The following is a 27,066-nucleotide window of genomic DNA, read 5'->3' as shown; positions in this document are numbered from 1 at the left end:
ATACAAAATCCAAACATTGTTTTAATGTCCAGGACACTATATATTTATCTATTTATTTTCTGGTTTCAATGTATTTGTATTTCGAGGCAATAGTTGTACACACTTAATGCATACGATAATGAAATGGCTGTCAAAATTACTACTAAATTCATTTTCCTACATATTGTGTAAAGCATATATCATTCTGTCATATATATAATAATCGTTTACATTATTTGTTCTCAATCTTAGTTTTTTCTGCCAACCATTTGTTAGGCCTACTGTGGACGGTTCGCTCAGGAGCAATTTGGAGTGAAGTGTCTCTCCCAAGGACACAACGACATGCTGACTGCAGTGGGAAGAGAGCAGAAAGTTCAAGGATACAGAAATAAAGAGTGTGTGTGTGTGTGTGTGTGTGTGTGTGTGTGTGTGTGTGTGTGTGTGTGTGTGTGTGTGTGTGTGTGTGTGTGTGTGTGTGTGTGTGTGTGTGTGTGTGTGTGTGTGTGTGTGTGTGTGTGTGTGTGTGTGTGTGTGTGTGTGTGTGTGTGTGTGTGTGTGTGTGTGTGTGTGTGTGTGTGTGTGTGTGTGTGTGTGTGTGTGTGACGGGCAGCTACAGGTTCAGTATAAACTGGCCATGGACGTAGGGATAACAAACAGTCCTGCCTTTTCCTGGCAGTGTGAAATGATGACAGCGGAGGGCTCCAAATAAAAAGGACCTGCGGGGACGCTCAGAAGTGACTCAAACAAGGTACATTCAACTCAGTGTGTAGATGTAGTGTCAAAGCTTGGACATGTTGTAGATGAAATATGTTCCTTCATACATCTCTGCCTGCTGTAACTTCAGAGCCTCCTGCAGAGCGATGAGTCTGTTTCAGGGAAACTGTGGCTTCAGCGTTTTTTCTAATGTAATTTCTACTCCTGTCATTTATTCTGGCTGTCCCTTCTTCCCCAGGACTCGCTGTGAGGATGGACAAAGCTGTGCTGCTGCTGTTTTGTTGCCTGGTCATGTCTTTATCAGGCTCCCCGCTCTACCCATCCATTAGGTGAGTCCTCACACATTTTACTTACATTATTTACCATCAAAGTCTTTTCTTTAGTGTTGTTCACATCTTTTAGAACTGGTCAACTCAGCTGGTAAGATGGGAAGATGCCCAACGATAAAGGTAACACGATGTTAATCATAAATGGTTTCCCAGATTCAGAGAACAGCTGATGTGGTTAGAAAGCGTCATCAAGTGAAACATATTTTAAACATTTCAAAGTAGAAAACTAACACCCGGACGCAATTTGAATAATTCTGGGGATAGCGAAACATGCAACAATTAAACTGGCACACCACCGCTTCCTCTCATACTTGAAATGTATCCCATTGAAAGGATATGACTCACAGACCTGATGGGCACACCTCGAGGGAATCTGATTTCTGATTAGACACAAGTTAAAATATGTTTTGATGTGAGGCAACATGAACAAACGGGCATGAATCTTAACTGCAATCTGGGGAGGGGGAGATAAGGGAGAGTGAGGCTGCTCAGGGATAAGAGGTGATTCCATAAAAGCATTTTCTCTTTTCAATATTTTATTATTTTAAGTTAAGCACCAAAAGTATGTACATTAATGTGATTGGATTTTTCAAAATGTCCTGTTGTTATCAGAGTTTTAGATGGCAGAAGATATTTAGTTAATTTATTTGTATAAATCATTATTATACATTGTGTTGTTATTTGGTGCTATGTAATAACAAAATGTACTATTATTTTATGTTTTCAATTATTATTATTATTATTTTATTATTACTGTTATTATTATTGTTGTTGTTATTGTAGATGTTATTAGTGGAAGTAGTATTATTGATATTATTATTTTTAATAAAAAATGTGCCTGACTTATTATTTTGTTATATACATATTATTATTGTTATTGTGGTTTTTAGTATTCATGTTTGGTTTTGTCCTCATTTTTGACTTTTATTTTATTTCTATTCATTACTTTTCTCTTGTGTCTTTTGAAATGAAATGTGTTTAAATGGAAAATAAGCACAATATAGGACCTTTATTTTGAAGCAGCAACAGAGTGAGGGTGAAAAACAGGATGGTAGACAAGAGGACATATAACATTATATAAGTAACTTTTAAAACGAGATATCACAACAAGGTTGATAATTTAATGAACATATATTGGACATGGATTGTTAGATATATTTACGTGTATATGTGCAGATGCCATTGGTACAAACAGTGCACATCCATGTTTTGATTCCTCTCAATAAGAAAAGATTTGATCCAGACAATGTACAGAATGTAAACAAGAGGACAACTGAAGGTGAGGGACAGGGACTTGAGCATTGTGTCGGGCTGATGGAGCTGGATGTTCGTGTCTCTGCGGCTGAGGCTCTCCTCGTGTCAGAGCGCTGCCCTCTGCACTTGTTATGCTAACGAGGGTCAAGATGTGCGTATTAGTCACTGCGTTGCGTTCACGCAGGACTTTAATTACAGTCCTGCTGCGTCGAGGCAGCAGAATAAATCATCGAGAGAGAGAGAGAGAGAGAGAGAGAGAGAGAGAGAGAGAGAGAGAGAGAGAGAGAGAGAGAGAGAGAGAGAGAGAGAGAGAGACAGACCATTTTACTGTGAGACTGAGGATATTGTAATAATCAGACTTTGAGTATATACACTTTGGGGAAGTGGTTTTATTTATTAAGCTCCAAAATGACTGAAATACCTAGAAATATTACAGAGGTAGACCTTTTTAAGTGACAGCAACATCTTAGCTTTAATTATTAATATCACCTTCCTATTGGTCTGTATTTGTCATTGCAGTCATAATTATAATGGTATTTATTAATTGTGTCTTATTTCTGTCTCACTTTTCTTTTTTTCATCCATAACATCAATAGAACATACATGGAGATGCTTACATAACTGCAGCTGTTATACACCAGGATTAATCACATACCCTCCTTGGGCACCAAAAGGACATACAGTTTCTTAGTGTTATCAATTTCTATGTTGTGCAAACATTACAACATATTACAGTCATTATCACTCCCCCTCATCGGAAACACGATCGCACAATACCTGAACCCTTATGATAGTAAGAGCCAGTGCTTTACCATCCAGATGAAACAAGTACAAGTGCAGTGAATAAAATAAATGAAAAAGAAAGAAATACAAATAAATGAGTAAAGTGGTGCTGCTAGAGATCTGGTGTTGCTTGTATTAATGGGGACCATGTTTCTGTCAGTTTTCAGCTTGTAGTCTTGCTGTGATTTTCTCCATTAAATAAACATTTTGTACCCTGTTTCTCCAGTGGACTATATTGGGGGGCTGCGGGTTCAGCCACGAGACCGTTATCATTTTTTCCGCAATTAGAAGAAGAATTCTTAGTAAGAAAGCTACATTTCTGTCCATATCGCTGGGCAGTATACCCAGTATATAAAGTGCTGGGTCCAAAGTAAAGGTAATGCCCAGCACCCGTTTCATCTCCTTTTGAACATCCTTCTAGAAGCCGTGAATGGTTGGACGGTCCCAAAATATAAGTGTGAAGTCTCCCACCCGTCCACAGCGCCTCCAGCACAAATTAGAGGTATTGCTATATTTTGAAGTGATAGATGGGGTGTTAAAATATCTCATCTTCACCTTCCAATCAAATTCCCTCCATGTTGGACTGTTTGTTATTGTACACTGAACAAAAATATAAACGCAACACTTTTGTTTTTGCTCCCATTTTTCATGAGATGAACTCAAAGATCTAAAAAAAAATGTATATACACAAAATAACCATTTCTCTCAAATATTGTTCACAAATCTGAAAAAATGTGTGATAGTGAGCACTTCTCCTTTGCCGAGATAATCCATCCCACCTCACAGGTGTGGCATATCAAGATGCTGATTAGACAGCATGATTATTGCACAGCTGTGCCTTAGGCTGGCCACAATAAAAGGCCACTCTGAAACGTGCATTTTGCTTTATTGGGGGGGTCTGGGGGGGGGCCGAAAACCAGTCAGTATCTGGTGGTAGGGGTAGGGTTAGGGTTAGGGTAATGTTGTGAATCGAGTGGCCCATGGTGGTGGTGGGGTTATGGTATGGGCAGGCGTATGTTATGGACGACGAACACAGGCCACTCGATTCACAACATTACCCTAACCCTACCCTTCACCCTACCCCTACCCCTCACACCAGATACTGCCTGGTTTTCGGACCCCCCCCAGACTCTCCCAATAAAGCAAAACTGCACGTTTCAGAGTGGCCTTTTATTGTGGCCAGCCTAAGGCACACCTGTGCAATAATCATGCTGTCTAATCAGCATCTTGATATGCCACACCTGTGAGGTGGGATGGATTATCTCGGCAAAGGAGAAGTGCTCACTATCACAGATTTTTTCAGATTTGTGAACAATATTTGAGAGAAATGGTTATTTTGTGTTTATAGAAAATGTTTTAAATCTTTGAGTTCATCTCATGAAAAATGGGAGCAAAAACAAAAGTGTTGCGTTTATATTTTTGTTCAGTGCACCTTGAATGATTCTTCCCAATCCTCGTCGCATATTATAATATTCGCTTCCAACTCCCATTTTTCTTTGACATCCTTATTGTTGCTGTTACATTCAGAATGTAGTACCTTGTAAAGTTTTGATATAGCCCCTTTTTTTGTCTCGTCCCCTGTATATGTCATTAACAGTTCCTCTCGTTTAGATGGAGCTTTGCGAATGTTTTCCCATTCCTTATGCTTCTGAAGGTAATGTCTCGGTTGCAGGAATCTATAAAAGTCACAGGATGTTAAATTCCTGTTTCAGTTGTTCAAATGATTTAATGGTGTGTCCAGTAAAGAGTTGTGTAATATATATTAACCCCTTATTTCCCCATGTTTTAAATCCTGAGTCCATAGCAGATGGTAAAAAACTTGTCCGCCGTAACCTCCGTTCCCTCTCCCCCTCTACCTTTGCCTCCTCGGTGCTCTCAGCCCTCCCTTCCTCTGACTCGTTCCAACTCCTGCCTCCAAACTCTGCTGCAGAAACTCTCCTCTCTACTCTCTCCTCCTCTCTGGACTCTCTCTGTCCTCTCACATCTCAGCAGGCTCGTCAGTCCCCTCCTGCTCCCTGGCTAAATGACGCACTGCGTGCTAATAGAACCGTCCTTCGGGCAGCAGAGCGGAAACGGTGGAAATCTAAACACAGTGACGACCTCCTAACCTATCAGGCTCTCCTCTCCTCTTTCTCTGCTTCGATCTCTCAGGCAAAAAGCACTTTCTTTCAAGATAAGATCCAATCTTCCTATTCCAATCCTAAAAAACTATTTTCCATCTTCTCCACCCTCTTGGACCCTCCCAAAGCCCCTTCCCCCTCCTCCCTTCTGTCAAGCGACTTTGTTAACCACTTTGAAAAAAAGGTTGACGATATTCGCTCTTCTTTTTCTGACTCACCTTTACTCACCGCCGGATCACCTGAGCCACCTTCAACCGGCACACTAACCTCCTTTTCCCCTCTCTCTCCAAGTGAGGTTCTTACCCTCATTACCTCTGCCCGTCCTACCACCTGTCCTCTGGACCCTATCCCTTCAAACCTCCTTCAGACTATCGCTCCTGATATTCTACCGTTTCTCACCCATTTCATCAACACTTCTCTAACTTCTGGTCACTTTCCAAACAGTCTCAAGGAGGCAAGAGTAAACCCTCTCCTAAAGAAACCCACTCTCGACCCGTCAGATGTTATAAACTACAGGCCTGTCTCTCTCCTCCCGTTCCTGTCTAAAACACTTGAACGCGCTGTCTTTAAACAACTCTCCCGTTATCTCCATCAGAACAACCTTCTGGATCGGCACCAGTCTGGTTTCAAGGCAGGTCACTCCACAGCAACTGCTCTCATTGCTGTCACTGAGGAACTGCACACTGCTAAAGCAGCCTCCCTCTCCTCTGTCCTCATCCTGTTGGACCTGTCTGCTGCATTCGACACGGTGAACCATCAGATCCTCCTTCACACTCTCCAAGAACTTGGAGTTTCAGGCTCTGCACTTTCCCTCCTCACCTCATACCTCAAAGACCGCACCTACAGGGTTACTTGGAGAGGGTCTGAGTCCGACCCTTGTCAATTAACTACAGGGGTCCCTCAGGGCTCTGTTCTTGGTCCTCTCCTCTTCTCCCTGTACACAAACTCGCCCGGATCTGTCATTAGCCCGCATGGTTTTTCATACCACTGCTACGCTGACGACACCCAATTAATTCTGTCCGTTCCCCGCTCAGAGACCCAGGTCGTCGCACGCATCTCTGCTTGTCTAGCTGACATCTCTCAGTGGATGTCCGCTCATCACCTCAAGCTCAACCTTGACAAAACTGAAGTGCTTTTCCTTCTGGGAAAAGATTGTCCCTCTCTTGACCTAACTATCAACATCGGCCCCTCTGTTGTTTCCCCGACTCAGACTGCAAGGAATCTGGGCGTGATCCTAGATAACAACCTGTCGTTTACTGCGAACATCGCTGCTGCAACCCGCTGCTGCAGATACACGCTTTTCAACATCAGGAGGATACGCCCCCAGCTGACCCAGAAATCGACGCAGGTTCTGGTCCAGGCTCTTGTCACCTCACGCCTAGACTACTGCAACTCCCTCCTGGCTGGTCTACCTGCATGTGCCATCCGACCTCTGCAGCTCATTCAGAATGCAGCGGCTCGTCTGGTCTTCAACCTTCCAAGATTTTCCCACACCACGCCGCTCCTCCGCTCCCTCCACTGGCTTCCGGTAACTGCTAGAATCCACTTCAAGACACTGGTACTTGCGTACCATGCTGTGAATGGATCTGGCCCTTCCTACATCCAGGACATGGTTAAACCGTACACCCCAGCGCGTGCTCTACGCTCTGCATCAGCCAAACGGCTCGCTGCACCCTCGCTGCGAGGGGGATCCAAGTTCCCATCAGCAAAAACACGTGGGTTTGCTATCCTGGCTCCAAAATGGTGGAATGAGCTCCCCATTGAAATCAGGACCGCAGAAAGCTTACACACCTTCCGGCGCAGACTGAAAACTCATCTCTTTCGACTCCACTTCGAGCGATAGAATGACTAACAAAGAACTGCTAACAGAGCACTTATATACTAATAAAGGACTGGCTTATCTAAAGCCAGTTGAGTAGCACTTGAAACGATTGGCTCTATGAAACCTGATGTTCTTATATGATTCTGTTTTCTTCAAGGTTGTGTCTTACTAGTCGAATGTACTTATTGTAAGTCGCTTTGGATAAAAGTGTCAGCTAAATGCAATGTAATGTAATGTAATGTAAAAAGTCTGGGTTTGTAGCTATTTTAGTCGCCCTGCTAATAGAGTTTGACAGCTTTAATTCTTTTCGTACCTCTGACCATATCGTCATCGTAGCCCTGATCCACTCGTTGCAAGTCCCCAACCCTTTCTGTGCCTTTTCTGTCAGAAATGGAAGTGCTCCCACAGGTACATTATTACATGACTTTTGTTCCATATCAACCCAAATTGTTTCCGTGTCTTCAGTTATCCACATAATTATTGCTCTAATTTGTGCTGCCCAATAGTAATATTTTAAATTAGGTAGATTCAAACCACCATTCTCTTTTGTACATATCTTATATTTAATTATCGGTTTTTTATTTTGCCACAGAAATTTTGAAATTATTTTGTCCAGTAATTTAAAAATAGATTTAGGGATCACAATAGGCAATGACTGGAACAGGAATAAAAGTCTTGGCAGTATATTCATCCTAACCGTTTCTATTCTTCCCGTTAGATTAAGAGGTAGAATTCCCCACCCGTCAACATCTTTTTTTATCTCATTTATCAGTTTCCCATAGTTTGCCTCAAATAGCTGAGATGTGACAGGAGTACTATTAATACCTAAATATTTGAATCCTTTTGTGGCCCATTGAAATGTAACCTGACCCTCCAACCCTCGTGGACGGTGACCTGGGATCATCGTAGCTACAGATTTTGCTTCATTGGTCAAATAACCTGATATCTCCCGTATTCATTAAGATTGTTCAACAAAGCTGGAATATTCGAGGGAGGCTCAGTTATATATGTTAATATATCATCCGCGAATAATGAAATGTTGTGTTCTTCTCCCCCTGTGTCTCTTATTCCTTTTATGTCTTTATTTTGTCTCATTAATTCAGCCAACGGTTCGATACTTGCGGCAAATAGTAACGGACTTAAACAATCTCCTTGCCTAACTCCTCTTTTAAGATTAAAAAAATCTGAGCAATAACCATTTACTCTAATACGTGATCTTGAACAGCTGTACACCATTTTTATCCAATCTTTGAAGGTTGATTGAAACCCAAAAGCATCCAAAAAGCTCTACTTGACCCGATCAAAAGCTCTTTGTGCATCTAAGCTTAGTAACATGGTTGGCTGAGGATTGTTTTTAGTACATGATATGAGATTTAATGTTCTCCTAATATTATTAGCCCCTTGCCTACATGGGATAAAACCTGTTTGAGTTGGAATGCGAGAAGGCGACTTGCTCTGTTGCCCATTTCCTTCTGCTTTGTATGTTCATCCAATTGACATCTGTTTCTTTTTAGTTCAAGTACGGTGCTATTGTTGGATGCTCTTTTATGTTCTCCCTCCAATTCTCTAATTTTACTCTCCAAACTCTTTTTGCTGTTCCAGACGAGCCTTTCTCAGCCTAGATGTTATTTCAATTATTTCCCCTCTACTAACTGCTTTTCCAGCCTCCCATAAAGTTGATGGTGATACCCATACTTGCCAACCCTCCCGATTTTCGCGGGAAACTCCCGATTTCACTGCCCTCTCCCGGTTTCCTCCCGGAGTCATATTTCTCCCGCATTTCTCCCGATGTCTGACAAAATCTGATTTACTCAGGACTGTTTCCACTCTGACTTTAATACAGCTACACCATTGTTTGGTTTCCATGGTAGCGCGTCTCTTTAGTAGCGCGCACAACTGACAGTCTGAGAGGGTGAGGCAGATAGTCACAGTAAACTGAACAAGAATCGACAACTCTACCCTCTGCTCACTCCTTTCCATGCTACAGGCCGCAAGACAGTGCACTAACAACTACAATAAGCATGTTAATGTTAAGCTAATACAGCTCCGGCGATCCACTATTTATACACATCTCGCGGGCTGCGAGAATGTGTAAATATGATACATTTTCATATCAAAACAATGGGGTTGCTAAGCCGTTGCTAGGCCAATTGTTGGAGTTGCTATAGCAATACCCCCTGGCGCCGCCCCTGCTCTCCATTATCATTAATTTGAAAGTATTCCATTAGATTTTGTTTTATCTCCTTCACCACTTTCTGGTCCGATAGAATTGACACATAAAGCCGCCCAATATTTGAAAAAAGATTCTCGTCCCATGTCTATAGTCAATGTTATAGGAGCATGGTCACTTATGGTTATAGTCTCTGTCACAATTCCAGACTTTGTGTATATGTCGTTGTGACACACAAAAAAGTCTATCCTTGAATAGCTACCATGTGGGTTAGAATAGAAAGTAAAATCCTTCCCTCTGGGGTTGTTGTTTCTCCATGGATCTATGAGACCCAGCTCTTTAACAACATTGTTCAACACCTTAGATTTTTTGGAAGTTGGTCCTTGTTCTGGTGGCAACCTGTCTAATTTGCCGCTCTGTACAGTATTAAAATCCCCTCCAACTATTATCATGCCTTTTCCATTAGTAGTAATAATCTTAGCTATGTTTAAAAATAAATCCTCGTTCTCTTCATTTGGGGCGTACACGTTCAGAACGACATAGTGACGTTAACTGACGTCACTTCCGGGCAACAATTACGGCCCCGCCCATTTTTGGAGGAAACACACGCTGTCATTTGAACGCGGGTCAATACAATTCTGAAGTTTTTGCCAATCCGATAATTTTTTTTTGAAAACCGTGGATTTTCGGATCTTCAAAGAGCCCGATTACGATGGCCAGTCAGGCATACAATTACATTTCTATCATTGGTAATCGACAATCGGGTCTTGATATATGGGGAGAAATAGCACTATGGTGCACTTGCAACTTCCAGCTGTTATGTAAAGTTGCTACTTACTCAACATACCTCATTCACACCAACGGTGTTTCAGGGCCGGTTTCGGAGCTGGAGCTTGAAAAGCACCGGGTTTTCCTGTTCACACCGCAGAGCGGAGCAGAGCCTCTTAGCTCCGGAATCCGGTTCGTTTCAAGCACCAAAAAATTGTCCGGCTAGAGCAAAAGCACCGCATACGTCACGCTTACGTCGAGGCGGGGGCAGGGGCAACTCCTGAACAACAACGAGAAGCCCGCGTTTTATCCAGTTTGTACACAACGATGGAGAAACTTAACAAGAGTTTCAGAGTTTCAGTGTTTCTGCCATAGACTGTATATCAGTGGCGGTTCTAGACCAATTTGACTGGGGGGGCACTGGGGGGCCAGTTATTTTCTGAGGGGGGCACAATAAATGCAGGACGAAAAAGAGAACTAGACAGTATGAAGTAATTGCGCATAAGAAAACAATGCAATCCAGTTATTGGTATTTGTTTCAGTACACTTATTTATTTCAGATTGATCTTATAGTTATTACTGTTAGCTTCAGCTTAAGTTATAGTACAATTTTGCACGAACACCATATTTTATAAAAATAAAGGCAATGAACAGTTACGTCTCTACTTTACATCTACAATTACACGAATACAATAGTTTAACTCACCTTCAATTATCGTGGTAGTCTCTCGAAACGTAGGTTTCAATCTTTCTTGGATGATCCGAGATGAAAAGTGTTTGTTTTTCACGCACTTCAGCCGGACAGTGAAAGTGAGTGCACCGCTCTAATGGGTCCGACTAGAATGACGAATAACGTTAGTTCCGTCTATTCCGTCATTCAATAAATCGTGTAATAAATCATACATTTTTCATTTTTTTTACTTTTCATTTTTAGGGGGGCCACAGGGGGGTCAGAGGTCAGTGTTAGGGGGGCACTGGCCCCCCCTAGAACCGCCCCTGCTGTATATAAAGGTTTCTGCTCATGGTGGAGCAACGTGTCTGCGTGTTAAGGTGGAACCTGAGCATTCACGTTGATCACCTCTCATTATAACTCATTATAAATCTATAAAACTATAAATATTAAACTTTACTTCACGTGTTCATTTGAGAACAGCTGTTACATACCTGGGTGAAGGTTACAGTTCATTTAAATGAAAGATACAACGTTACTCCACACTCATGGTTCAGTCCACCTTAAGAAATAAGACCGACCTCGGAAGCAGTTGTGTAAACCTTTATTGACACGAGTACACTTTTGTATAAGAATAACTAAACCACAGAAATGACTCCGGAAAAGCTGCAGATCGAGCCATAAAATGAATGCAACTGATTTCATCCGCGCGGGTTGGCTTTATGAAGCAGGCACGCAAACGGTTACGTCATGACGCAAACGATGACACAACGACGCATTACCAGTCGGACTCTGGGCGGTGTGAAAAGAGCCATAGCTAAACCTAAGAACTGGTTCTGAACCTGAAAAGCTCTAGCACGGAGCTTGAACCGGAGTTGCGTTGGTGTGAATGAGGTATCAGGGAGTTGTGAATTTTCTCTAAATTACCAACATTTTCAGTAGTTTGCACAGGGAGTATATTACTGCTCTCGCTTGTGTTATACGTACATTATGTTAGGCATATCTCTAATTGTCTCACTATGTTTCAGGACCTTCTCCTGGTGTTGTATATATTTGTTTTAGTCCTTTTTCTCGTCCTTACCATAGTGATCATGACCGGGAGTTTATTCTGTGACGGCCTGTGGGTCTGGCCCTGGTGTGAGGCTGACTCCTCTTCTCCTTCTGTCTCATCACCATTTCCAACTGCTTTGCGTTCTCAGCCTCTGTAGTTCATCCCTCTCCTCCTCCTGTACATGGATCCCCATGTCCCTCAGCATAGGCGCAGCCTCCGTTAATGTAGTGAATATCGAACACTTTTAGCTGTGCAGGATATGGGGACTGTGCCTTGACCTTCTTGTCCTTTAACTTTTTTATTACGTCCCGCACCTGCTTTCTCTTTTTCTGAACCTCATTCGTGTAGTCTTGATTGAAGTAGATGGTCCGTCCCTCATATGTGGTCTTTTGTTTCCATGCCTGCTGTATGACCTGCTCTTTCACCCTGTAGTCTAGAAAGCGAACAATTATCGCCCTCGGAGGAGCTGTGTTCTCCTTCGGTTTGGCGAGCAGCGAGCGGTGCGCTCTTTCGATGCGAATATCCACCTCCGCCGGGATTTGCAGTGATGAACGAATAAAGCCAGATATAAACCCTATTGTGTCATTTTCTCAGAGCCCTCGGGTATGCCATGTATCCGCACATTGTTGCGTCTCGACCTTGATTCCGATCGTCACACTTGGCAGCTAACTTTGCCTCTTGGAAGCATCCTGTCCTCCGTGTCCCCTAGCCTCTCTTCAGTATTCACCATTCGCTGCTCGAACAAGGCTGTTCTTTCCACCATATCTTTAAGGACATTGTCTAGTCGAGTCAGAGCCTCTTTCGTGTCGTTAGCCGCTTCTGTGTGCTCGTTTCTCAGCTTGCGTATCTCCGCCAGTATCACCGAGTCCTCCTCTCCGCTCACACGCTTCATCTCCGGCCTCGTTGTTTCGGTGTGTCGGTCTCGCAATATTTTTCTTACCAGGTTTCAGTTTTGTATCCATCCTTTTAAAAATTACTTGTACCGTCAGGTTTTGTCTTAGGTTAAGTTACTGCCTTAAATATTGTTTTAAAGAGCTTGTTTTCGTTGGTTTTTGGACGAGCTAGTTTCCACCCCACCGTCTCCTACCTCATGGCGCCACCGGAAGTCCTTTTCTGTCTCACTTTTACCGAGTGTGTTATCTTTTGGATGATTTGATTGTATTTTGTCTACCTTTATTAATATCATTATTATTGTTTGTAATTATTTTCATTTATGTTATTTGCTTATTTATTTATTAGATGTTTTTGTTATTACTATCATTATGATTATTATTATTATTATTATTACTACCCTCATTTACGGAAGGAAAATTACTTTTTCATATTTTATTGTTATTTGCTTTCAAAGCATCTTTGAGCACTATGAAAAGTGCTATTTAAATATACTTATTATATTATTGTTATTTGTTATTATTCTTCAGGTTTGGCAGAAGGGACACCTCCATCCTGATGACGTCCTCTGTAAAGGATCCGGCAGATCAGCTGGAGGACGACTCAGAGGAGCCAGCGGCGTCACGGTCAGTTCCTTAATACAGGACGCCTTACTGTACATCAAATATGTTGTCACAATAACTTGTTACCAGCACAGATACATGTAAGTATATTTAACAATCTGGACTCAAATATGTATGTTCATTTAATTCATTTCTTATGTTGACAGTTACTGTGCCTGTATATAATTTTAATTTAATCTTTAATCGTATTAATCTTGTGTGAATCTGTGCTGTCATGTTTTTCACTCACTCTGTTGCTGCTTAAACTCCACGGGGATTAATAAAGTTCCATTTTATCTTTTCTTGTCTCTGATCAAAAATATGTCTTAAAGAGTTGCTTTACCACATTACAAAAAACCTAGTTAGATTTGTTTTCTAAGATGTCTGCCTCCACCCCGACACAGTAGAGGTCAGCAGACCCACAGTCGTCTGCATATCCCTTCAGGTACAGGTTTAAAGGTCACTGTGAATCATTTGCAGACCTGCTCTGAACAGTTTTTAGTAGCTAGGTGAAATCTGAACCATCTGCTAGGCTGTTGAAAACATTTGCTTGTTTGTAACTGGACTGTAGAACAGATGTGTTGTTTTCATGTTGCTCACTTTATTAGCTTTTCGAGACGACAGCAGTTTAATAACGGTCTCCTTGTCCTCTTTGTGTTTTTAGCTCGGGACGCCACGCTGACGCCATTTTCACCAACAGCTACAGGAAGGTCCTGGGACAAGTCTCTGCCAGGAAGTTCCTTCAGACAATCATGGGCAAACGGCGGGGGTGGGTAGCACGAGAGGAGAGCAAGAGAGTGGTGCAGGAATGAGTCTTAAAACCCGGGATATGAGTTAGCATTTTAGCACTTCCCCTCGGGATCAATGGTTTCTGGAACAATGTTGGTACCTGAAGTAAGATCTGTGCTTAACACAAGCTGAAGAGATTACCAAATGGTGTTCTACGACATAAAATACATCAGAGATTACCCCACTCATGAATACCCGAAGCTTCTATTCCCTCCATGTGGACTGTTTTGTTATTGTACACTGACAAAAATATAAACGCAACACTTTTGTTTTGCTCCCATTTTTCATGAGATGAACTCAAAGATCTAAAAAAAAATGTATATACACAAAATAACCATTTCTCTCAAATATTGTTCACAAATCTGAAAAAATGTGTGATAGTGAGCACTTCTCCTTTGCCGAGATAATCCATCCCCTCACAGGTGTGGCATATCAAGATGCTGATTAGACAGCATGATTATTGCACAGCTGTGCCTTAGGCTGGCCACAATAAAAGGCCACTCTGAAACGTGCATTTTGCTTTATTGGGGGGGTCTGGGGGGGGCCGAAAACCAGTCAGTATCTGGTGGTAGGGGTAGGGTTAGGGTTAGGGTAATGTTGTGAATCGAGTGGCCCATGGTGGTGGTGGGGTTATGGTATGGGCAGGCGTATGTTATGGACGACGAACACAGGCCACTCGATTCACAACATTACCCTAACCCTACCCTTCACCCTACCCCTACCCCTCACACCAGATACTGCCTGGTTTTCGGACCCCCCCCAGACTCTCCCAATAAAGCAAAACTGCACGTTTCAGAGTGGCCTTTTATTGTGGCCAGCCTAAGGCACACCTGTGCAATAATCATGCTGTCTAATCAGCATCTTGATATGCCACACCTGTGAGGTGGGATGGATTATCTCGGCAAAGGAGAAGTGCTCACTATCACAGATTTTTTCAGATTTGTGAACAATATTTGAGAGAAATGGTTATTTTGTGTTTATAGAAAATGTTTTAAATCTTTGAGTTCATCTCATGAAAAATGGGAGCAAAAACAAAAGTGTTGCGTTTATATTTTTGTTCAGTGCACCTTGAATGATTCTTCCCAATCCTCGTCGCATATTATAATATTCGCTTCCAACTCCCATTTTTCTTTGACATCCTTATTGTTGCTGTTACATTCAGAATGTAGTACCTTGTAAAGTTTTGATATAGCCCCTTTTTTTGTCTCGTCCCCTGTATATGTCATTAACAGTTCCTCTCGTTTAGATGGAGCTTTGCGAATGTTTTCCCATTCCTTATGCTTCTGAAGGTAATGTCTCGGTTGCAGGAATCTATAAAAGTCACAGGATGTTAAATTCCTGTTTCAGTTGTTCAAATGATTTAATGGTGTGTCCAGTAAAGAGTTGTGTAATATATATTAACCCCTTATTTCCCCATGTTTTAAATCCTGAGTCCATAGCAGATGGTAAAAAACTTGTCCGCCGTAACCTCCGTTCCCTCTCCCCCTCTACCTTTGCCTCCTCGGTGCTCTCAGCCCTCCCTTCCTCTGACTCGTTCCAACTCCTGCCTCCAAACTCTGCTGCAGAAACTCTCCTCTCTACTCTCTCCTCCTCTCTGGACTCTCTCTGTCCTCTCACATCTCAGCAGGCTCGTCAGTCCCCTCCTGCTCCCTGGCTAAATGACGCACTGCGTGCTAATAGAACCGTCCTTCGGGCAGCAGAGCGGAAACGGTGGAAATCTAACACAGTGACGACCTCCTAACCTATCAGGCTCTCCTCTCCTCTTTCTCTGCTTCGATCTCTCAGGCAAAAAGCACTTTCTTTCAAGATAAGATCCAATCTTCCTATTCCAATCCTAAAAACTATTTTCCATCTTCTCCACCCTCTTGGACCCCCCAAAGCCCCTTCCCCCTCCTCCCTTCTGTCAAGCGACTTTGTTAACCACTTTGAAAAAAAGGTTGACGATATTCGCTCTTCTTTTTCTGACTCACCTTACTCACCGCCGGATCACCTGAGCCACCTTCAACCGGCACACTAACCTCCTTTTCCCCTCTCTCTCCAAGTGAGGTTCTTACCCTCATTACCTCTGCCCGTCCTACCACCTGTCCTCTGGACCCTATCCCTTCAAACCTCCTTCAGACTATCGCTCCTGATATTCTACCGTTTCTCACCCATTTCATCAACACTTCTCTAACTTCTGGTCACTTTCCAAACAGTCTCAAGGAGGCAAGAGTAAACCCTCTCCTAAAGAAACCCACTCTCGACCCGTCAGATGTTATAAACTACAGGCCTGTCTCTCTCCTCCCGTTCCTGTCTAAAACACTTGAACGCGCTGTCTTTAAACAACTCTCCCGTTATCTCCATCAGAACAACCTTCTGGATCGGCACCAGTCTGGTTTCAAGGCAGGTCACTCCACAGAACTGCTCTCATTGCTGTCACTGAGGAACTGCACACTGCTAAAGCAGCCTCCCTCTCCTCTGTCCTCATCCTGTTGGACCTGTCTGCTGCATTCGACACGGTGAACCATCAGATCCTCCTTCACACTCTCCAAGAACTTGGAGTTTCAGGCTCTGCACTTTCCCTCCTCACCTCATACCTCAAAGACCGCACCTACAGGGTTACTTGGAGAGGGTCTGAGTCCGACCCTTGTCAATTAACTACAGGGGTCCCTCAGGGCTCTGTTCTTGGTCCTCTCCTCTTCTCCCTGTACACAAACTCGCCCGGATCTGTCATTAGCCCGCATGGTTTTTCCTACCACTGCTACGCTGACGAACACCCAATTAATTCTGTCCGTTCCCCGCTCAGAGACCCAGGTCGTCGCACGCATCTCTGCTTGTTTAAGCTGACATCTCTCAGTGGATGTCCGCTCATCACCTCAAGCTCAACCTTGACAAACTGAAGTGCTTTTCCTTCTGGAAAAGATTGTCCCTCTCTTGACCTAACTATCAACATCGGCCCCTCTGTTGTTTCCCCCGACTCAGACTGCAAGGAATCTGGGTGTGATCCTAGATAACAACCTGTCGTTTACTGCGAACATCGCTGCTGCAACCCGCTGCTGCAGATACACGCTTTTCAACATCAGGAGGATACGCCCCCAGCTGAACCCAGAAATCGACGCAGGTTCTGGTCAGGGCTCTTGTCACCTCACGCCTAGACTACTGCAACTCCCTCCTGGCTGGTCTACCTGATGTGCCCATCGACCTCTGCAGGCTCATTCAGAATGCAGCGGCTCGTCTGGTCTTCAACCTTCCAAGATTTTCCCACACCACGCCGCTCCTCCGCTCCCTCCACTGGCTTCCGGTAACTGCTAGAATCCACTTCAAGACACTGGTACTTGCGTTACCATGCTGTGAATGGATCTGGCCCTTCCTACATCCAGGACATGGTTAAACCGTACACCCCAGCGCGTGCTCTACGCTCTGCATCAGCCAAACGGCTCGCTGCACCCTCGCTGCGAGGGGGATCCAAGTTCCCATCAGCAAAAACACGTGGGTTTTGCTATCCTGGCTCCAAAATGGTGGAATGAGCTCCCCATTGAAATCAGGGACCGCAGAAAGCTTACACACCTTCCGGCGCAGACTGAAAACTCATCTCTTTCGACTCCACTTCGAGCGATAGAATGATGACTAACAAAGAACTGCTAACAGAGCACTTATATACTAATAAAGGGACTGGCTTATCTAAAGCCAGTTGAGTAGCACTTGAAACGATTGGCTCTATGAAACCTGATGTTCTTATATGATTCTGTTTTCTTCAAGGTTGTGTCTTACTAGTCGAATGTACTTTATTGTAGTCGCTTTGGATAAAGTGTCAGCTAAATGCAATGTAATGTAATGTAATGTAAAAAGTCTGGGTTTGTAGCTATTTTAGTCGCCCTGCTAATAGAGTTTGACAGCTTTAATTCTTTTCGTACCTCTGACCATATCGTCATCGTAGCCCTGATCCACTCGTGCAAGTCCCCAACCCTTTCTGTGCCTTTTCTGTCAGAAATGGAAGTGCTCCCACAGGTACATTATTACATGACTTTTGTTCCATATCAACCCAAATTGTTTCCGTGTCTTCAGTTATCACATAATTATTGCTCTAATTTGTGCTGCCCAATAGTAATATTTTAAATTAGGTAGATTCAAACCACCATTCTCTTTTGTACATATCTTATATTTAATTATCGGTTTTTTATTTTGCCACAGAAATTTTGAAATTATTTTGTCCAGTAAATTTAAAAATAGATTTAGGGATCACAATAGGCAATGACTGGAACAGGAATAAAAGTCTTGGCAGTATATTCATCCTAACCGTTTCTATTCTTCCCGTTAGATTAAGAGGTAGAATTCCCCACCGTCAACATCTTTTTTTATCTCATTTATCAGTTTCCCATAGTTTGCCTCAAATAGCTGAGATGTGACAGGAGTACTATTAATACCTAAATATTTGAATCCTTTTGTGGCCCATTGAAATGTAACCTGACCCTCCAACCCTCGTGGACGGTGACCTGGGATCATCGTAGCTACAGATTTTGCTTCATTGGTCAAATAACCTGATATCTCCCGTATTCATTAAGATTGTTCAACAAAGCTGGAATATTCGAGGGAGGCTCAGTTATATATGTTAATATATCATCCGCGAATAATGAAATGTTGTGTTCTTCTCCCCCTGTGTCTCTTATTCCTTTTATGTCTTTATTTTGTCTCATTAATTCAGCCAACGGTTCGATACTTGCGGCAAATTGTAACGGACTTAAACAATCTCCTGCCTAACTCCTCTTTTAAGATTAAAAAATCTGAGCAATAACCATTTACTCTAATACGTGATCTTGAACAGCTGTACACAATTTTTATCCAATCTTTGAAGGTTGATTGAAACCCAAAAGCATCCAAAAAGCTCTACTTGACCCGATCAAAAGCTCTTTGTGCATCTAAGCTTAGTAACATGGTTGGCTGAGGATTGTTTTTAGTACATTGATATGAGATTTAATGTTCTCCTAATATTATTAGCCCCTTGCCTACATGGGATATAAACCTGTTTGAGTTGGAATGCGAGAAGGCGACTTGCTCTGTTGCCCATTTCCTTCTGCTTTGTATGTTCATCCAATTGACATCTGTTTCTTTTTAGTTCAAGTACAGTGCTATTGTTGGATGCTCTTTTATGTTCTCCCTCCAATTCTCTAATTTTACTCTCCAAACTCTTTTTGCTGTTCCAGACGAGCCTTTCTCAGCCTAGATGTTATTTCAATTATTTCCCCTCTACTAACTGCTTTTCCAGCCTCCCATAAAGTTGATGGTGATACCCATACTTGCCAACCCTCCCGATTTTCGCGGGAGACTCCCGATTTCACTGCCCTCTCCCGGTTTCCTCCCGGGGTCATATTTCTCCCGCATTTCTCCCGATGTCTGACAAAATCTGATTTACTCAGGACTGTTTCCACTCTGACTTTAATACAGCTACACCATTGTTTGGTTTCCATGGTAGCGCGTCTCTTTAGTAGCGCGCACAACTGACAGTCTGAGAGGGTGAGGCAGGTAGTCACAGTAAACTGAACAAGAATCGACAACTCTACCCTCTGCTCACTCCTTTCCATGCTACAGGCCGCAAGACAGTGCACTAACAACTACAATAAGCATGTTAATGTTAAGCTAATACAGCTCCGGCGATCCACTATTTATACACATTCTCGCGGGCTGCGAGAATGTGTATAAATATGATACATTTTCATATCAAAACAATGGGGTTGCTAAGCCGTTGCTAGGCCAATTGTTGGAGTTGCTATAGCAATACCCCCTGGCGCCGCCCCTGCTCTCCATTATCATTAATTTGAAAGTATTCCATTAGATTTTGTTTTATCTCCTTCACCACTTTCTGGTCCGATAGAATTGACACATAAAGCCGCCAATATTTGAAAAAAGATTCTCGTCCCATGTCTATAGTCAATGTTATAGGAGCATGGTCACTTATGGTTATAGTCTCTGTCACAATTCCAGACTTTGTGTATATGTCGTTGTGACACACAAAAAAAGTCTATCCTTGAATAGCTACCATGTGGGTTAGAATAGAAAGTAAAATCCTTCCCTCTGGGGTTGTTGTTTCTCCATGGATCTATGAGACCCAGCTCTTTAACAACATTGTTCAACACCTTAGATTTTTTGGAAGTTGGTCCTTGTTCTGGTGGCAACCTGTCTAATTTGCCGCTCTGTACAGTATTAAAATCCCCTCCAACTATTATCATGCCTTTTCCATTAGTAGTAATAATCTTAGCTATGTTTAAAAATAAATCCTCGTTCTCTTCATTTGGGGCGTACACGTTCAGAACGACATAGTGACGTTAACTGACGTCACTTCCGGGCAACAATTACGGCCCCGCCCATTTTTGGAGGAAAACAACGCTGTCATTTGAACGGCGGTCAATACAAATTCTGAAGTTTTTGCCAATCCGATAATTTTTTTTTGAAAACCGTGGATTTTCGGATCTTCAAAGAGCCCGATTACGATGGCCAGTCAGGCATACAATTACATTCTATCATTGGTAATCGACAATCGGTCTTGATATATGGGGAAATAGCACTATGTGCACTTGCAACTTCCAGCTGTTATGTAAAGTTGCTACTTACTCACATACCTCATTCACACCAACGGTGTTTCAGGGCCGGTTCGGAGCTGGAGCTTGAAAAGCACCGGGTTTTCCTGTTCACACCGCAGCGGAGCAGCCTCTTAGCTCCGGAATCCGGTTCGTTTCAAGCACCAAAAAATTGTCCGGCTAGAGCAAAAGCACCGCATACGTCACGCTTACGTCGAGGCGGGGGCAGGGGCAACTCCTGAACAACAACGAGAAGCCCGCGTTTTATCCAGTTTGTACACAACGATGGAGAAACTTAACAAGAGTTTCAGAGTTTCAGTGTTTCTGCCATAGACTGTATATCAGTGGCGGTTCTAGACCAATTTGACTGGGGGGGCACTGGGGGGCCAGTTATTTTCTGAGGGGGGCACAATAAATGCAGGACGAAAAAGAGAACTAGACAGTATGAAGTAATTGCGCATAAGAAAACAATGCAATCCAGTTATTGGTATTTGTTTCAGTACACTTATTTATTTCAGATTGATCTTATAGTTATTACTGTTAGCTTCAGCTTAAGTTATAGTACAATTTTTGCACGAACACCATATTTATATAAAAATAAAGGCAATGAACAGTTACGTCTCTACTTTACATCTACAATTACACGAATACAATAGTTTAACTCACCTTCAATTATCGTGGTAGTCTCTCGAAACGTAGGTTTCAATCTTTCTTGGATGATCCGAGATGAAAAGTGTTTGTTTTTCACGCACTTCAGCCGGACAGTGAAAGTGAGTGCACCGCTCTAATGGGTCCGACTAGAATGACGAATAACGTTAGTTCCGTCTATTCCGTCATTCAATAAATCGTGTAATAAATCATACATTTTTCATTTTTTTTACTTTTCATTTTTAGGGGGGCCACAGGGGGGTCAGAGGTCAGTGTTAGGGGGGCACTGGCCCCCCCTAGAACCGCCCCTGCTGTATATAAAGGTTTCTGCTCATGGTGGAGCAACGTGTCTGCGTGTTAAGGTGGAACCTGAGCATTCACGTTGATCACCTCTCATTATAACTCATTATAAATCTATAAAACTATAAATATTAAACTTTACTTCACGTGTTCATTTGAGAACAGCTGTTACATACCTGGGTGAAGGTTACAGTTCATTTAAATGAAAGATACAACGTTACTCCACACTCATGGTTCAGTCCACCTTAAGAAATAAGACCGACCTCGGAAGCAGTTGTGTAAACCTTTATTGACACGAGTACACTTTTGTATAAGAATATAACTAAACCACAGAAATGACTCCGGAAAAGCTGCAGATCGAGCCATAAGAAATGAATGCAACTGATTTCATCCGCGCGGGTTGGCTTTATGAAGCAGGCACGCAAACGGTTACGTCATGACGCAAACGATGACACAACGACGCATTACCAGTCGGACTCTGGGCGGTGTGAAAAGAGCCATAGCTAAACCTAAGAACTGGTTCTGAACCTGAAAAGCTCTAGCACGGAGCTTGAACCGGAGTTGCGTTGGTGTGAATGAGGTATCAGGGAGTTGTGAATTTTCTCTAAATTACCAACATTTTCAGTAGTTTGCACAGGGAGTATATTACTGCTCTGCTTGTGTTATACGTACATTATGTTAGGCATATCTCTAATTGTCTCACTATGTTTCAGGACCTTCTCCTGGTGTTGTATATATTTGTTTTAGTCCTTTTTCTCGTCCTTACCATAGTGATCATGACCGGGAGTTTATTCTGTGACGGCCTGTGGGTCTGGCCCTGGTGTGAGGCTGACTCCTCTTCTCCTTCTGTCTCATCACCATTTTCCAACTGCTTTGCGTTCTCAGCCTCTGTAGTTCATCCCTCTCCTCCTCCTGTACATGGATCCCCATGTCCCTCAGCATAGGCGCAGCCTCCGTTAATGTAGTGAATATCGAACACTTTTAGCTGTGCAGGATATGGGGACTGTGCCTTGACCTTCTTCTCCTTTAACTTTTTTATTACGTCCCGCACCTGCTTTCTCTTTTTCTGAACCTCATTCGTGTAGTCTTGATTGAAGTAGATGGTCCGTCCCTCATATGTGGTCTTTTGTTTCCATGCCTGCTGTATGACCTGCTCTTTCACCCTGTAGTCTAGAAAGCGAACAATTATCGCCCTCGGAGGAGCTGTGTTCTCCTTCGGTTTGGCGAGCAGCGAGCGGTGCGCTCTTTCGATGCGAATATCCACCTCCGCCGGGATTTGCAGTGATGAACGAATAAAGCCAGATATAAACCCTATTGTGTCGTTTTTCTCAGAGCCCTCGGGTATGCCATGTATCCGCACATTGTTGCGTCTCGACCTTGATTCCGAATCGTCACACTTGGCAGCTAACTTTGCCTCTTGGTGAAGCATCCTGTCCTCCGTGTCCCCTATAGCCTCTCTTCAGTATTCACCATTCGCTGCTCGAACAAGGCTGTTCTTTCCACCATATCTTTAAGGACATTGTCTAGTCGAGTCAGAGCCTCTTTCGTGTCGTTAGCCGCTTCTGTGTGCTCGTTTCTCAGCTTGCGTATCTCCGCCAGTATCACCGAGTCCTCCTCTCCGCTCACACGCTTCATCTCCGGCCTCGTTGTTTCGGTGTGTCGGTTGCTCGCAATATTTTTCTTACCAGGTTTCAGTTTTGTATCCATCCTTTTAAAAATGACTTGTACCCGTCAGGTTTTGTCTTAGGTTAAGTTACTGCCTTAAATATTGTTTTAAAGAGCTTGTTTTCGTTGGTTTTTGGACGAGCTAGTTTCCACCCCGTCTCCTACCTCATGGCGCCACCGGAAGTCCTTTTCTGTCTCACTTTTACCGAGTGTGTTATCTTTTGGATGATTTGATTGTATTTTGTCTACCTTTATTAATATCATTATTATTGTTTGTAATTATTTTCATTTATGTTATTTGCTTATTTATTTATTAGATGTTTTTGTTATTACTATCATTATGATTATTATTATTATTATTATTATTACTACACTCATTTACGGAAGGAAAATTACTTTTTCATATTTTATTGTTATTTGCTTTCAAAGCATCTTTGAAAGCAAATAATAGCACTATGAAAAGTGCTATTTAAATATACTTATTATATTATTGTTATTTGTTATTATTCCTCAGGTTTGGCAGAAGGGACACCTCCATCCTGATGACGTCCTCTGTAAAGGATCCGGCAGATCAGCTGGAGGACGACTCAGAGGAGCCAGCGGCGTCACGGTCAGTTCCTTAATACAGGACGCCTTACTGTACATCAAATATGTTGTCACAATAACTTGTTACCAGCACAGATACATGTAAGTATATTTAACAATCTGGACTCAAATATGTATGTTCATTTAATTCATTTCTTATGTTGACAGTTACTGTGCCTGTATATAATTTTAATTTAATCTTTAATCGTATTAATCTTGTGTGAATCTGTGCTGTCATGTTTTTCACTCACTCTGTTGCTGCTTAAACTCCACGGGGATTAATAAAGTTCCATTTTATCTTTTCTTGTCTCTGATCAAAAATATGTCTTAAAGAGTTGCTTTACCACATTACAAAAAACCTAGTTAGATTTGTTTTCTAAGATGTCTGCCTCCACCCCGACACAGTAGAGGTCAGCAGACCCACAGTCGTCTGCATATCCCTTCAGGTACAGGTTTAAAGGTCACTGTGAATCATTTGCAGACCTGCTCTGAACAGTTTTTAGTAGCTAGGTGAAATCTGAACCATCTGCTAGGCTGTTGAAAACATTTGCTTGTTTGTAACTGGACTGTAGAACAGATGTGTTGTTTTCATGTTGCTCACTTTATTAGCTTTTCGAGACGACAGCAGTTTAATAACGGTCTCCTTGTCCTCTTTGTGTTTTTAGCTCGGGACGCCACGCTGACGCCATTTTCACCAACAGCTACAGGAAGGTCCTGGGACAAGTCTCTGCCAGGAAGTTCCTTCAGACAATCATGGGCAAACGGCGGGGGTGGGTAGCACGAGAGGAGAGCAAGAGAGTGGTGCAGGAATGAGTCTTAAAACCCGGGATATGAGTTAGCATTTTAGCACTTCCCCTCGGGATCAATGGTTTCTGGAACAATGTTGGTACCTGAAGTAAGATCTGTGCTTAACACAAGCTGAAGAGATTACCAAATGTTGTTCTCCGACATAAAATACATCAGAGATTACCCCACTCATGAATACCCGAAGCTTCTATGTGTCCTAAAAACGGCAGATGCTAACAAGTGGCTAAATTAGACGACTTAAAGAGCAACTTCCAGGTTAAAGACACCTGTGAATAAATGTGTAGGAAAATGATGAATACACTAGATTTTCCAAAAAATATACAGAAATATACACTACAGTGACATCTGGCGTCGTTTTTGTAAGAAATGTTCACTTCCGCATAAAAAAGCCTCGGCACGTGACCTCCCGCGTGTGACGTAACAAAGGGTAAACAAGGGGGAGAGCGGCCGGTGTAACGTATTAATAAACATCCAAAACAGAAACTAATGCTCAAGTATCAGCCGTATCTCGCGTTACCTAATGCAAATCCACACTATACCCGCGGTCAGAGAGCGGAGACGTTTACCCTTTGTGATGTAATATGACACGTTTGACGTATGACCTTAAAAAAAAGCCGTTTTTAAGAGCAGAGCTCAAAATGGCTCCTTTCCCTCTGAATTCCTGCCCTTATGTCTCGTAAAACATATCAAATCCTACATTCACTTTTTTAATTGTAATTGTCAAGCAAGTTTAAGCATAAATGTAGAAAAAAAAAAAAACCTGCAAGATGCTCTTTAACGCCATATCGCCGAACATTAGCCGCCGTTAGCTTAGCGGTGTTTATGCGTAGCCATGTGACCGTGATGTTGTTCCTTTTATAGACTAATGCTAGCTTTTTACTACAATTTTACCCTTAAGAATCCTAACATTTGTTTAAATATGTAGAGTTTATCTTGTTGAACCAAACATGAAACTATTATAAATGTGTGTTTGCCACATTGCTTATTTTCTGCAATATCCAATGGAAAATTCCCATTGCTTTTGTATGCTCAAACTAACTGATCTACCTTTCAACATCACTGAACGTGACGTCACACTGCTAGTGTGTGTTTCTTAAGCACATAAATACACAATGAACACAAGTGTTGTTGTTTTCTCACAGTGATAAAAGTGAGAGCTACGTGAAGCGTCAGTCAGACATCTACGAAGGGACCTTTAAAGAAGATCTAACCTCCATCCAGAGCAACCAGAGATACAGAGGAGTGCACGGGAACATCATGAGGCCCAGGTCAATAAATATTACACACTCAGTTCTATGAAATTATAACGTTGTGTTTATTTCTCGCTAACCTTGAGTCTTTCCTCTCCACAGACTGCTTAGTTGAGATCGGTGGATCGGACAGATGGAAGGCTGCCACTCCTCGCCAACTTCACTTTCCATAACCATCGCCGCTTGTTTTCCTTTACCTTCTTATTTAAAGATGTAAAGTTTATTGTCTTTTATTGAATTCCCATTAAAGCTTTGAAAAAAAATCCTGCAGCCCAGTTCATGCCTTTGGGATGAATGGTGCGTTGTTATAGTTACATATTGTTTTCTATGCAAATGTTTTTTTGCTGCCTTAAAGGGGCCCTACTATTCTTCTTTGGGGTGTCCCGTTCCTGTAGTGTGTTCTGTAGGTTTTAGTGCATGTATGGTCTTCAAAGACTAAACTCACTGTGTTCTCTCAAAAGGCCCCCCTGCCGGAAACACCTCCATTGGACTCCTTTGTTTACTTCCATGACATAGTGACATCATTATGTAACTAGGGCAGTCAAACGATTAAAAATTGTAATCAGATTAATCACAGCTTAAAAATGAATTAATCATGATTAATCACCATTCGAACTATGTCCAAAATATGCCATTTATTAAGTATATTGTTGTGGGAATGGAAAGATAAATGAAAGATGGCGGATATATCCATTTAACATACAGTATCTATGTTTATTATAACATTTTTCTGCGTGTCAAAATGAAAGACAACCCACACACATGGGCGGCGACAGGATTTTTTTGCTGCAGTAGCTTAGCAGTTGCTATATGACAGCACGGCGTTGCTAGTTAATTTTCAAAATAAACAAACAATACCAGTGAGCCAAGCACGAGCCTGTTCATATTGTAGCGTTCACCGCTATTCAAGATCACTCAAGCCTTCAATGTCGAAAACGTTCTCTTTATTTACAGAACCAATCAATAGTGTAACACTCATGACTTTCACGTAACACACACCGGAAAACGCACACACATACACACCTGGAAGGGGCGGTCTCTCCCTAACTCCCACTAACAACATTGCCTAAATAACGCACTTTTCCTCCTCTCTGTCCTCATTCTGTGACTCTCCTCCTCCTCCTCCTCCTCCTCCTCCTCCTCCTCCTCCTCCTCCTCCTCCTCCTCAGTTATCTTCTCCTCATTCACAATTCCCCGTGTTAGATCTCACTGTCAGCACGCCTCGAACAATGCGCCATGTCGGAAAATACAACACATTCTTGATTCATTTAAAATGACCATTTGTAACTGAGAGGAGTGACTGCTCATTTCTGCCGAG

General features: G+C 42.5%; 1 protein-coding gene across 1 annotated transcript; it reads left to right on the top strand.

Annotated features, from left to right (window-relative positions):
- The first annotated feature begins 931 nt into the window (after positions 1 to 931).
- On the top strand, positions 932 to 26,024 carry ghrh (growth hormone releasing hormone). Its single transcript, XM_034082323.2, has 5 exons — positions 932 to 1,022; positions 13,082 to 13,177; positions 13,818 to 13,922; positions 25,641 to 25,766; positions 25,851 to 26,024. Exons 1-5 carry the CDS (start codon positions 946 to 948, stop codon positions 25,861 to 25,863), a joined length of 417 nt encoding a protein of 138 aa, XP_033938214.1. The 5' UTR covers positions 932 to 945; the 3' UTR covers positions 25,864 to 26,024.
- Positions 26,025 to 27,066: the final 1,042 nt, after the last annotated feature.

The sequence above is a fragment of the Pseudochaenichthys georgianus genome, chromosome 5 (assembly GCF_902827115.2).
Source record: "Pseudochaenichthys georgianus chromosome 5, fPseGeo1.2, whole genome shotgun sequence".
NCBI classification, from domain to species: domain Eukaryota; kingdom Metazoa; phylum Chordata; class Actinopteri; order Perciformes; family Channichthyidae; genus Pseudochaenichthys; species Pseudochaenichthys georgianus.
Note: the sequence above shows the minus strand (reverse complement) of the source record. Positions and strands in the feature narration are given on the sequence as shown.

Excerpts from the sequence above, each read along its gene's own strand:
- ghrh (XM_034082323.2), top strand. The coding sequence starts at position 946 with ATGGACAAAGCTGTGCTGCTGCTGTTTTGTTGCCTGGTCATGTCTTTA. Across the intron at positions 13,178-13,817 it reads GAGGAGCCAGCGGCGTCACG|CTCGGGACGCCACGCTGACG; the intron begins GTCAGTTCCTTA and ends TTGTGTTTTTAG. Across the intron at positions 13,923-25,640 it reads ATCATGGGCAAACGGCGGGG|TGATAAAAGTGAGAGCTACG; the intron begins GTGGGTAGCACG and ends GTTTTCTCACAG.